Here is a 13042-nt window from a genome sequence, read left to right on the forward strand (position 1 = left end):
ACACTCGAAAAGTGTCGGTACTGGAGCTGACAGCAAAAATATGACATGAGAGACGGCAGTACGATTTGAGGCTAGAGCTCCGGCTAGGGCCTATGCCATATAAGCACGTGAAGAAGTATCGTCGCCTGACGTGATCATTGGTATATTTTCTCTTTATGACACTGATGTTATTGCTTTGATAGATCCAGACTCTACACATTCTTATGTATGCATGAAATTGACATCTAGCATGAATTTACCTGTGAAGTCTACAGGTGATTAGAGTGTCATACCCATTAGGCAAGCATGTCTTAGTCGATAAAGTATGCATGAAATTCCCTTTGATGATTAGAGGCCTTTATTTTTCGGCCGACTTGATGTTGTTGCAATTTGATGAATTTGATGTTATTTTGGGAATAGATTGGTTGACACTTTATGGTGCTATAGTGGATTGTAAATGGAAAGTTATGGAATTGAGACATGAAAATGGTGAAGTTCTTCGAGTCGAATCAGATGAACTTAATGGCTTACCAATCGTAATTTCTTTGATGACCGCTCAGAAATGTATGAGGAATTGATATAAAGCATATCTGGCTTATGTGCTGAATACAAAGGAATCTGAGTTGAAAGTCGAATCGGTGCCTGTTGTATGTGAGTTTGCGGATGTGTTCCTAGAAGAATTGCCAGGTTTACCCCCGGTTAAGGAAGTTGAATTTGGTATTGAGTTAATGCCAGGAACTGCACCAATCTCTATCACTCCATATAAAATGGCTCCAACGGAGTTAAAAGAATTAAAGTTATAGTTGCAATAATTGGTTGACAAAGGTTTTGCAAGACCCAGTTTTTCGCTTTGGAGTGCTTCCGTGTTATTCGTAAAGAAGAAGGATGGATCTATGAGATTATGTATTGATTACTGGCAACTCAATAAGGTAACGACTAAGAAAAAATATCCATTGCCAAGAATTGATGATTTGTTCGATCAACTAAAAAGAGCCATATGGTTTTCCAAGATAGACTTGAGGTCCGATTATTACCAGCTGCCAGTTAAGGTATAGTCACTACAAATTCTTGGTTATGCCTTTCGGATTGACGAATGCTTCGGCTGTGTTCATGGATTTAATGAATAGAATATTTCGTCCGTACTTGGATAAGTTTGTTGTGGTGTTTATAGATGACATTTGATTTACTCTAAAGATGAGTCGGAACATGCTGAACATTTAAAGATCGTTTTCCGGACTTTGAGGGATAAGCAATTATATGCCAAGTTTAGTAAAAGTGAGTTTTGGCTTCTGGAAGTTGGATTCTTAGGCCACATTGTTTCCAATGATGGTATTCGGGTTGATCCTAGTAAGATTTTTTCCATTTTTGAATGGAAGCCTCCAAGGAATGTAACCGAAGTTAGGAGATTTTTGAGCTTAATCGATTATTACCGAAGGTTTATAAAGGGATTTTCTATGATAGCCACTCCTATGACGAGGCTATTGCAAAAGGATGTTAAGTTTGAGTGGATAGAAAAGTGCCAACACAGCTTTGAAAAGTTGAAAATGCTATTAATCGAGGCACTAGTGCTAGTACAACTGGAACCAGAGAAATAATTTGTAATCTACAGCGATGCGTCCTTAAATAGACTAGGATGTGTGCTTATGCAAGAAGGAAAAGTTGTAGCCTATGCTTCGAGACAGCCGAAACCTTGTGAGAAGAATTATCCAACTTATAATTTGGAATTGGACGCCATAGTGTTTGCTTTGAAGATTTGGCGTCATTATTTATTCGGGGAAAAATGTCATGTCTACATCGATCATAAGAGCCTCAAGTACTTGATGACTAAAAAATATTTGAATTTAAGAAAACGGAGATGGTTGGAATTATTGAAAGATTATGAGCTTATAATTGATTATCATCCGGGAAAAGTGAACGTGGTCGCCGACGCTTTGAGCAGAAAATCTCTATTCGCTTTGAGGGTAATGAATATACAGATGACCTTACGTAATGATCGTTCCATTTTAGCTAAATTGAGAACTAGGCTGACTCTTCTCTGTCAGATTTGTGAAGCTAAAAAATCTGATGAAAAATTACAAGCTAAGAAAGTTCAGTGTGAATCAACCAGTGAACCCAACTTCCAGATTGACTCTGAGGGATGCTTGAGATTTCGGGGAAGAATCTATGTTCCAAAGGATACCGAGTTGATCCAGACTATTTTACACGAGGCACATAGCAGTTGTATGTCAGTCCATCCGGGAAGTACGAAGATGTACAATGACTTGAAGAAAGTTTATTGGTAAATTGGCATGAAAAGAGATATCTCAGAACTTGTGACAAGATGTTTAATTTGTCAACAGTTAAAGTTGAACATCAAGTACCCTCCAGTCTTCTCCAGCCTATTATAGTTCCTGAATGGAAAGGGGATCAAATCACTATAGATTTCGTGACTAGGTTACCAGTGACTTTGAGAAAGAAAGATGTTATTTGGGTGATAGTCGACAGATTGACTAAATTGGCCTATTATTCTCTAGATAAGTTAGCCGATTTGTATATTTCAGATATTGTTAGGCTTCATGGTCTGCCATTGTCGATTATTTCGGATAGAGATTCGAGATTTACGTCGCGATTTTGGAAAAGTAACAAGTGACTTTGGAAACGAAACTAAATTTTAGTACTGCTTTTCATCCACAGACTGATGGACAATCCGAGAGAATAATCCAGACACTTGAAGATATGCTTAGATGTTGTGTTCTTGAGTTTCAAGGTAGTTAGGAAAATTATCTAACTTTGGTCGAATTTGCTTATAATAACAATTATCAGTCCAGTTTAAAGATGGCACCTTATGGGGCATTATATGGCCGAAAATGTCGAACTCCTTTGTATTGGACAGAGCTTAAAGAAAGTAAAATTTTCGGAGTTGATTTGATCAAAGAAACTAAGGATAAGGTTAAGGTGATTCAAGATTGTTTGAAAGCGGCGTCGGATAGACAGAAATCGTATGCGAATTTGAAAAGAAAAGAAATTAAGTATCAAGTGGGTGACAAGGTATTCTTAAAGGTATCACCCTGGAAAAAGGTTTTAAGATTCGGTAGAAAAGGCAAATTAACTCCTCGTTTTATTGGGCCTTATGAGGTTACCAAAAGAATAGGATTGGTTGCCTTAGCTTTGCCAGTGGAGTTGGAAAAGATCCATGACGTGTTCCATGTATCCATGTTACGTAGATATAGATCAGACCCCTCGTATGTGATTAACCCGACAGAGGTTGAAATTCAACCAGACATGACTTACGGTAAGGAACTGGATAAGATTTTGGCCAGGGAAGTTAAAAAACTAATGAACAAAAGTATTACCCTTGTGAAGGTATTATGGCATAGGCATTGGGCTTAAGAAGCCACTTGGGAACCAGAGGAGACTATGAGAAGTCAATATCCGAACCTGTTTACTGGAAAGCCTTTCGAGGACGAAAGTCCTTAAGGGGGGAGAAATGTAACATCCCAAAATAGGGCCTAGTCAAAATAGTGGTTTTGGGACCACAAATCCAATGTTAAAATATTGATTTTATGATTGTTACAAGGTTTAGAATATAAATATATACATGTGCTAAAGTTTCATGAAGAAATTCTAAGTATAAGGTGTCCAATTGGAAATTAGGGACCAAATTGAATAAGTTGCAAAATTTGTGTTCTAGAATTAATTTGTATGAAATTGCTTTGGATTATTAATTAGGAGGTCTTAAAGAGCAATTTACCTAAATTTTAAGTTTTTGGACAAAAATAGGCTTGTATGAAAAATTTTGAAAGAAAGGCAATAGGGGCATTTTAGTCATTTGGTATATTAATGAAATAAAATGGGAAAAGAAGCAAAAAAATCAGCTCATTTTCTCCATGTTGCTGCCAAAATTTTAGGGTTCTTCATAGCTAGGGTTTTCAAGCTTTCCAAGCTCAATAGTAAATGCTCCCAAGCCCTATTTTTAATGTTCTTTGTATTTTTGAAATCCTTGTAACTTGCTCTCTCTATTTCTACCCATATTTAATGCTAGGGTTCATGTTTAGAAATTTAATCATGCATGAGAAGCTTATGTTTTGATGATTTATAGAGGGATATGAGAGTTTAAAGGATGGTAAACAACTTTTACTAAGTAGTTTTTCATGAAAAGGGCTTTAAGGATTATTTTGTAAAAGTCGTAGAAAAGGGTAGAAAAATCTGAAATGAAGGAAAATGTGGGTTGTTATGAACATGAAAAATGTTCAGCTAGGCTTGGGTAACCAAGAAATCCCATACATTGCATTATCCGAGCCTAGGGACTAAATTGTAAATATATTAAAGTATGAGGGTCAAATAGTAATTTTACCCAAGTATGAATTTTGGATCGTTTTGAGTAATGTGTGTATTAAACGAGCTAAATTTGGTATTATAGATCAAGAGAATCGAGATACGGGCCCTGATCGGGGAAAGAATACGGTTTACAAAGTTTAGGCTCGATTTCTAATATTTTGTATCGAGGTAAGTACATATGCAAATAAATACATTAAGTATTATTATTAAATGATTTATTGATATTTGTATGCTTATTTGGCTATGTTAATAGTATAACATGTTTTGATGCCTTGCTATATGAATATGAAACGTTGGCCGTGTGAAAGAAATCAATTATGCGAGTACACTCGGTAAAGGTCTGGATGTCTAAAATCCCGTTTGAACCTTAAGAATAGTTGAGGATACAAGTGACATGTCATTACGATAGTTATGTGTTTCATGAGCTCAATTGATATGTGATACATGCTAGGGTCCGGGTGCTGGGTATCCTGAGTAGTGTTTGGATACTCTTTAGCTCTACGAGTAGCCCCCGTTGAGAGAGGCATGTGATTCTGTGATATGAGGCACTTCGGTGCACATTCTGTCAGGTAGCCAAGAATACGCTCAGGCACTTCAGTGCATTTCTTCCATGTGTCCGATTCGTATTCCAAGTGTTGAACGGGTAACGTAATATGAATTTCGAAAATAAAATTTAAGTAAGCCATATTTATGTAAGATGGCACAGGTATGTACTAAAACTCTATGGGAACTTAGTATATGATGATATCATGAAAAGATATGTATTTGGATAAGCATGTGCATGTGAATGAGGTAAGTATATGTATATATATATGACATGATGAAAGGCATCAAAATGTATAAGTATGTGTGCTTAGATTATCAATAATTGAAAAATGTAGATTATTTATACGTGTACTTACTAAACTTTATAGCTTACTCTCCTCTCTTTTTCCTTCCCTTTAGATACGTCAAGCTAGTTTGAAGGATCGAGGGATGTTGGAGCTCGGATCACACTATTTTCAATAAATTTTGGTATAAAAGGGTTTAATTATTTTGGCCATGGCATGTATAGGAAATTTGTCTATTTTGTGTATATGTGTCATGTTGAAGTAGCCAAATATAATGGCTCATTTGGGCATCAATTCTTTTGTATATGGCCATGTGAGTTGGTCCATATTAATGATTGGGATGTATCCCTAAGTTACCATTGCATGCATGTTAAGATGTATATGTGTTGTCGATGTGTTTGTTTGGTAGATAGTTGTTTATCTGCTTGTATATGAATGCATGATTCAACAAACGTAATGGATTAATAATAAGGAATGTGGTGAACCATGAAATTGGTGTGGAATGACTAAAAGATAATGTTGTGTGAATATTAATGGATTAGTATAAAAAGAGTCATAGTGATACTATAACATCGCATGTCTAAGTGTCCAAAGTATATCATGGAGTACGCAATTGAACATATGGGAGTGAATGATTGTTTACGGGTGACTAAAGGCTTGGAGAATAACCTCTAAGTGGTCCACACGGGTAGACACACGGGCGTGTGTCTAGACCGTATGTGACACATGGACAGCCCTACGGGCGTGTCGTTCAGCTGTGTGTCCCCTGCACCTTGAATTTTAGGTTAAAATGCATGGTAGTAAACACACGGGAAGAGACACGGCCGTGTGTCTCAACCGTGTGGAAGACACGGCCTCTGATCACGGGCGTATGCTTGGCCGTGTGCCTTAAAATTGTATGATGACGTCATAAACAGAATGCTCGCTAAAAACCACACGGGCTTGTGCCAAGCCGTGTGAAAGCCCCTGTAGGTTCGAAATAGAAAATAAATCCAATAACTCAATGGGTGTGTCCCCAAGCACACGGGTGTGTGCAATGCCTCCACACAAGTGTGTGCGGCATAAACCTAGAAATTTTCTTAAAATTTCAGTATGTTCTCGGTTTGGTCTCGAACCGCCAATAATATATGTTTTGGGCCTCGTAAGTCCATAATAGGGACAATTTAAATTTATTTGATTGGTTTTAGATTGGATGAAATTTTATGGCCCGGTTTTACATGTCTATTTTTGTTTAAGTTTGGTAATGCCTCGTACCTTGTCCCAGCATCAGATACGGGTAAGGGGTGTTACATTGAATGTATTTTTGCATAATCTTAGCTGGTTTTTATAAAAAAATTGAACTTTTAAATAGTCTTTATTTTTAAATTTTAAGAGTCAAGACTAAATTGATAGAATGTGTAAAATAGATGATTAAATTTATTATATTTAAGACCTAATTGATAGGATTTGTAAATATTTGAGTATTAAAAAAAGGTTATGCCAATATTTCGACAATGATTTAATAGAGGAGTGATCAAAATATGAAATTTCGATAACGTTAGTAAAAGTTTCCATAGGTCGGGCTGATTTGTAGCCCAATTCTAAAAAATTTCAAGCTCAAGCCCTTTTTGGTCGAGCTTGACTAGCCTAAAAAGTCCATTTTACTATTCAAAAATTAATAAAACATTCAATATATATTTAATTATAATTAAATTTAAATTTAAGATTTTTATTATTCAAATTGAATTTGCTCTGACCTAGCCTGAGGTGCAAAATATTTGTCCAAACTTTAGTGACAAAAATAGAAAATTTTAAGCTTGAGTGACTAGAATAGAAATATGCTCATAGTTGGGTGACTATTTATAGAATTTACCCAAGGAATCATTAACCCGACCCAACCGACCCAATTAAAAAAGATCCAACTATATAAAAGTCTAATTTCCGTGTTGCCTCTCAAAACCCTAGAAAATCTTATACTTCCGTTTTTCCACTTTCCGACACTTTCTTGGCAGCCAAACACACTAAACCCTCAAGTATATCGTAAAATGGCGAAGAAGAACACGGAGAGGAAAGTAAACGTGTCGGGTAAACCTAAGCACTCGCTAGACGTGAACCGGAGCGATGGCAAGAACAATTCAAGAACCGCCGCCACGGTGCGCCGCCTTAAGATGTACAACACACGGCCCAAGCGTAACGCTAAAGGGAAAATCTTGAGTCATGAGTTTCAGTCTAAAGACCTACCGAATACACGTATCCAACCTGATCGCCGATGGTTCGGTAAGCTTAAGCTCACTTTTTTTTTTTAATTTAAGTTAGTTCCCTTTAGCTGTTAATTTTGTTAACTTATATGGTTTTTTTCTTAGAAATTGGGAATATAAGAAAATTATGTTTTTGAATAATTGAAAACTTTTGTATATTGTTTGATCATGTTAATCAAATAAAGCTAATAAGAATGAGAAAGCAATGCAGAAAAGAGCCTTAACTGAAGTCTTAACTTCATTTAATGGGCTTGGTTTTATTTTTATTACTATTTTTTTGGTATTGTATGAAGCTTACTTAGTGTAAATATCTTTTCTTTTTTGCAGGGAATACTCGAGTTGTGAATCAAAAGGAGCTAGAATTTTTTCGAGAAGAGCTCCAAAGCCGGATGTCAAGCAATTACAATGTCATTTTGAAGGAGAAGAAATTGCCCTTATCTCTCTTAAAGGACCATGCTAAGGTATGAATTCTTTGGAAGTGAACCCTTTTGGCATTTGGATTTCAGAATTTGCTATGACTTTTAAGTTAAAACTGAAAAAAAAACGATACTTCTAATTCTATTGTACTGTTGATTAAAATGTATGTATATGAAGCAAGCTAGAGCTCATCTTCTGGACACAGAGCCTTTCGAGAATGCATTTGGACCTAAGACAAAGAGGAAGCGCCCAAAGCTCCTAGCTGTAGATTATGAGTCTTTACTTAAGAAAGCAGATGGTTCTCAAGGTAAATTATTACTTTTAATATTTTTATTATGAGGATTTTAGTCTTAAAGTGCATCTTACTGTAGTTTAAGCTATGTGTTTCACATTTTGTTTTATCAACTCCGCAGATGCATTTGAGCAGAAGCATGGTGCTTCTACTTCTGCAGAAGCGGGTGAGGCAGATGGGTTCCGTGACTTAGTTCGGCACACTATGTTTGAGAAGGGTCAAAGTAAACGAATATGGGGTGAACTCTACAAAGTAATAGACTCATCAGATGTTGTTGTCCAGGTCAGTCTATGTCCATCTTCTGTTGCTTAGAAACAACAATTCTTTTACCCACTTTCTCTTCTTCCTTGATACTTCTGTTGAATTTTTGGAACTATTTTTATCACCTAAAATTCAGGAAATTTTACTTACGTTACTCGAATTCATTTCCCTACATACATATGTCAGGCACATGTCAAACACTTTTAAAATAGACCTGGACGTAAAGATATGTTCCTTTCAAAATTTTGAATGTATCTTTGTGAGGCAATACATAACTTCTGCCCCCTCTTTTAAGAGGAAACAGTAGTAGCCTTCGTTTTCTAATTTTCTTTTGTATTACAGGTTTTGGATGCTAGGGACCCACAGGGCACCAGATGTCATCATTTAGAGAGGCATTTGAAAGAGCATTGCAGTCATAAACACATGATTCTTCTGTTAAACAAGGTAAGTTGCATTTTCATGTTGAAGTTTCTCTAATATTGTTGTTATTGTTATTATTATATTTTACTCCATGATGTTTTCTGCAAAACTGCTTGTAAATGCTGGTAATACCTATTTTCAGTGTGATCTTGTTCCTGCTTGGGCTACGAAGGGGTGGCTTAGAGCTCTATCTAAAGAATATCCAACTCTAGCATTCCATGCTAGTGTTAACAAGTCTTTTGGCAAGGTAACTCTAATTCATTTCATATTGTTGTTACATTTAGGATATAGATAGAAAGTGTTTACACCTTCATCTCCTTTGTTTCCTTATTTATGTCTCATGCTGCTAATTTATGGCATTATGGCCCCTCCAACTTATGTGTGGCTTTTTATGTTATGATGTTGCAATTTTTAATCAGAATATGAAATTCTTACCTGTAATTCCTTAGAAATTTGTTCATTGCAGTATATTTAGTTGATTTGATGTTTACCTGTGTTTATTCATTGTTTAGATTTTTGTTTTAGAATTTCTATCAAAATCTGTTTCCATCAAATGTAGGGTTCTCTTTTATCGGTACTAAGACAATTTGCCCGCTTAAAAAGTGACAAGCAAGCAATATCTGTTGGATTTATTGGTTATCCTAACGTTGGCAAGTCTTCAGTTATCAACACACTCCGCACAAAAAATGTAAGTTTTCTTTCTCCTTTTTCGTTCTTTGTTTCGTGCACACTATACTTTAAGTTCTGGTAGTTCGGTATTATGGTAATATTAAAATGTAATGTATTTTGTATTCACGTGTTCTTATGCATACATTTATTTTAGGTTCCTTATTTTTAGATTTGTATTGTACCTGACCTTTTGCTGTCATTGCCCCTTAATCGAGAACATTGATCATGTTTCTATTTTGGTACAATAAGAACTTTAATCTGTCAGGCATTCATGTCAATGGTTTGTAATTGGTAATTGGAGTAAATAATGCTCTCTGCTTTTTTAATTCGTTTTCTTCAATTTTCTGAAGGTCTGTAAGGTTGCTCCCATCCCAGGGGAGACTAAGGTTTGGCAGTATATAACACTCACTAAAAGGATTTACTTAATTGACTGTCCTGGAGTTGTTTACCAGAATAGTGACTCAGAAACAGATATTGTGCTGAAGGGTGTGGTATGTTCCTTGCATCTAATTGCTGTTGTTTGTGTCTTCCATCTACATTCATGTCACGGATTCTTAGCATCAAACTCTTGGTTTTTCTAGGTACGCGTCACGAATCTAGAGGATGCTGCTGAACACATTGGAGAAGTTTTAAAGCGTGTCAAAAAAGAGCACTTGGAAAGGGCATACAAGATAAAGGACTGGTGAGTAACTTTGTAGTCATTAGTTCCATAGATTCTTAGTATGGAGCCCATTGTTGTTTGTTTGATATTTGATTTAAATGCAGTTTGTTTAATCACATATGGTGAAAAAAAAGGTTAACTATTGCTTTATCCACCTTTTTTCTTTTATCTGAGGCGTCTTAAAGCCTTCTAAAAGTATGACGGCCTACCTTGGGGCATTTTCGTTAAGTGTTGTGCCCATTTACTACTGTTAAGATGATAGTCATACAACAATGACGTTGCAATTTATTTGTGCTATGTTTGTTGTTTTGCTGTTATCAGGGAAGATGAAAATGACTTCTTAGTTCAGCTATGCCAATCAACTGGTAAACTTTTGAAGGTATGTTTTTAATCTAAAGTTTCAATCCTCATTTAGTAATAACTGTAGTATATAAAGTAAGATTAAATTTCGCGCATTGTAAATGGCTTGTATGTAGGGTGGAGAACCTGATTTGACTACTTGTGCGAAGATGATCCTTCATGACTGGCAGAGAGGTAGAATACCCTTCTTTGTTCCTCCTCCGAAACAAGAAGCTGATGATTCGTCAGATGAACCCACTGTGCATGGGATAGACAAGGATGCCGTGGCTGATAATAATCAGGCTGACGCTGCACTTAAAGCCATTGCAAATGTAATGTTGTTCCAGCAGCAGAAAAGTGTACCTGTTAAAACTGATCTCTTCAGTGACAATGAACTCACCGGTGACGCAACCAACCAGGTACCTGATAGTGATATGGTTGGTGAAGATGGAGCCTGCGATGATGATGATGATGATGATGAGATTGAAGGTAGTAGCTCAGATGAAGCATAGACATTTTGTTTTGGAAAAAGATGGAAGGCTCGATTTTTGGTAGTTAGGGCTTGGTCATTTTAACTGGAATATGTTTTTCTTTTCCCTTCTTAATATGAAAAACATTTGACCAAGTTAAATTAAATTTATGTTTTTTCGTTGTAATTCAAGAAAAGAAAATTTCTTAATATTTTATTATGAGCAATTTGTTTTATCTCAATAAAAAAAATGAAGTAATTGAGAATGGTTCGATTCTCTAGCGTCCATTTGTGATTGTATATTTGTACGTATTAGGGCCTGAAGTGTTAAACGCTTATCTTCATCGTCCTCTGAACTTTGTGGTTCAATTTGCTATTGCTCATGAATTTCAGCAACCCAAGTAAACATTAAACAATATACAATGTATGCTAAAGTACCATGTTCGGGAGCTATCTTGTCCTGTAATCTTGTTTGAATATGTCAAAAACAATGTCAGAAGCAAAGGGCCGAAAGCCAGTATTTTAGAGAAAATGAAAATCTGGGTACAAGATAGCCAATGAATGAGCTTCTAAAACAAAGCTAACTCAAAGCTAACTTAGTTTCTACTTCACCTGTTCAAATACGGTGGCCTGCTCCGGATTCTTGTCTTCCTGAACATTTTCTTGATTCTTGTCTTCCTGAACATGAACTTAAATTGGACATCGAAGTAAAAGAACCTAATTCGAGGAAGCAAAAAAAAAAAAAGAAAAAAAAGAAAAAGACAACCATTAATGAGATGAAAAGAACCTCTAATTTATGTTCCATTGCTAAATTCAGAGAGAAAAAAAGAAAATCTCAGAAGTAGTGACTATTGTTTGTTGAAACATTGAGTGTTGGTGTTTTTGCAAAGAGAGAAAACAGAGAACAAGAAGAGAATCAATCTAAAAAAAAACGTAGAAAGCAATCTGATCTATAGCAATAAGAAACCATTACATCTTTTAAGTCATTAGTTTCCCAAATGCTAACAACTCCCACTATATTTTTGTTGAAACTTGCAATTGTTAGCTTGTACACAAATTGAACTAACTAATCGTGTAAATCAGCATGTCACACCCCAAATTTGGATAACTTGAATTTTAGGCACGTAGATGAGAAGATGTTTGTTCTGGCGCACTACAGAAGTTAGTTCACCAAATTTGGCAAATTAATATTTTGGGTGAATTGAGTATCCACCCAAGGAAGTATATTAGGACTTAGTCTTTGACGTGTTCTTCAGTAAATGAAAGAGTTAACAATAAAAAAGGGAAAAGTAAGCTTTGTATAAGTAACCGTCAAAGGTGTATTACGCTTAGTTTGTTTAAATACCGTGAAGGGTAAGTCTTAATAACTAGATTTGGTTATAAACTAACTAAACTGATTGGACAAATGACATGGAAAAGATTTTCATTTATGTTTCCTTCGGATTTTATAGGCCATTATGAAGGGTATATTATGAAATTTCAGGATATTTGTCAAGTTCTACTAAACGGAAGTGGATTATATATGTATATGTGTGTGAGAAAAGTTCGTGAGAGGTTCCTCTTCCTTCAAAGTAATTCTTTACTTCTTTTGTTTTTTTCCTTTTAAGTATTAAAGGTTATTGTTGGTTGTTTTTCTTATGTGATCTGGAAGCTAAGGATTCTTGGATAACGTAGATTCTTGGATAATGTAGAGGTGTTCCATCTCCCAGTAAGTCCGATAACTTTGCATGTTAGGTATAAGGATGCTATGAGGTAATTAAGTAGTAAGTTACGAATAAGAAGCTGTGTATAGGGATTTTCTGTAGATGAATTGTAATAGCCTGCCCAGCAAAGTCTTTGTATCTAGTTACTATTTGATATGTTTTGGTAAAATGAGGATAGATGTGAGTAATTAACGTGTTTATTTTGATTAAGTATAGGATTTTGTGTGTATGCGTCGTTTGGCGAACTCTTTGTTTTGGCATATTCTGTAGTTTGGCAGACTCTTCTGTTTAGTATCCGCCAAACTCAGATGCTTTTGGCGAAATCAGTAAGTTAACAATTATTTAGATTTGTTTATTATTTAAGTATAGTAACTTGGTTAGTTGAGATGAGGTTTAATTAGAATGGAACTAAATTACCGCAGATGATAAGACCCAAATTAAATTAAGA

General features: G+C 35.6%; 1 protein-coding gene across 1 annotated transcript; it reads left to right on the plus strand.

Annotated features, from left to right (window-relative positions):
* Positions 1 to 7051: 7051 nt before the first annotated feature.
* On the plus strand, positions 7052 to 11167 carry LOC107948633 (nuclear/nucleolar GTPase 2). Its single transcript, XM_016883257.2, has 11 exons — positions 7052 to 7382; positions 7691 to 7824; positions 7958 to 8087; positions 8194 to 8354; positions 8676 to 8777; positions 8896 to 9000; positions 9313 to 9441; positions 9773 to 9913; positions 10004 to 10104; positions 10405 to 10462; positions 10560 to 11167. The coding sequence occupies exons 1-11, from the start codon at positions 7151 to 7153 to the stop codon at positions 10932 to 10934; spliced, it is 1668 nt and encodes a 555-aa protein (XP_016738746.1). The 5' UTR covers positions 7052 to 7150; the 3' UTR covers positions 10935 to 11167.
* The last annotated feature ends 1875 nt before the right edge of the window (positions 11168 to 13042 follow it).

This window comes from Gossypium hirsutum, chromosome A04 (genome assembly GCF_007990345.1).
Source record: "Gossypium hirsutum isolate 1008001.06 chromosome A04, Gossypium_hirsutum_v2.1, whole genome shotgun sequence".
NCBI classification, from domain to species: domain Eukaryota; kingdom Viridiplantae; phylum Streptophyta; class Magnoliopsida; order Malvales; family Malvaceae; genus Gossypium; species Gossypium hirsutum.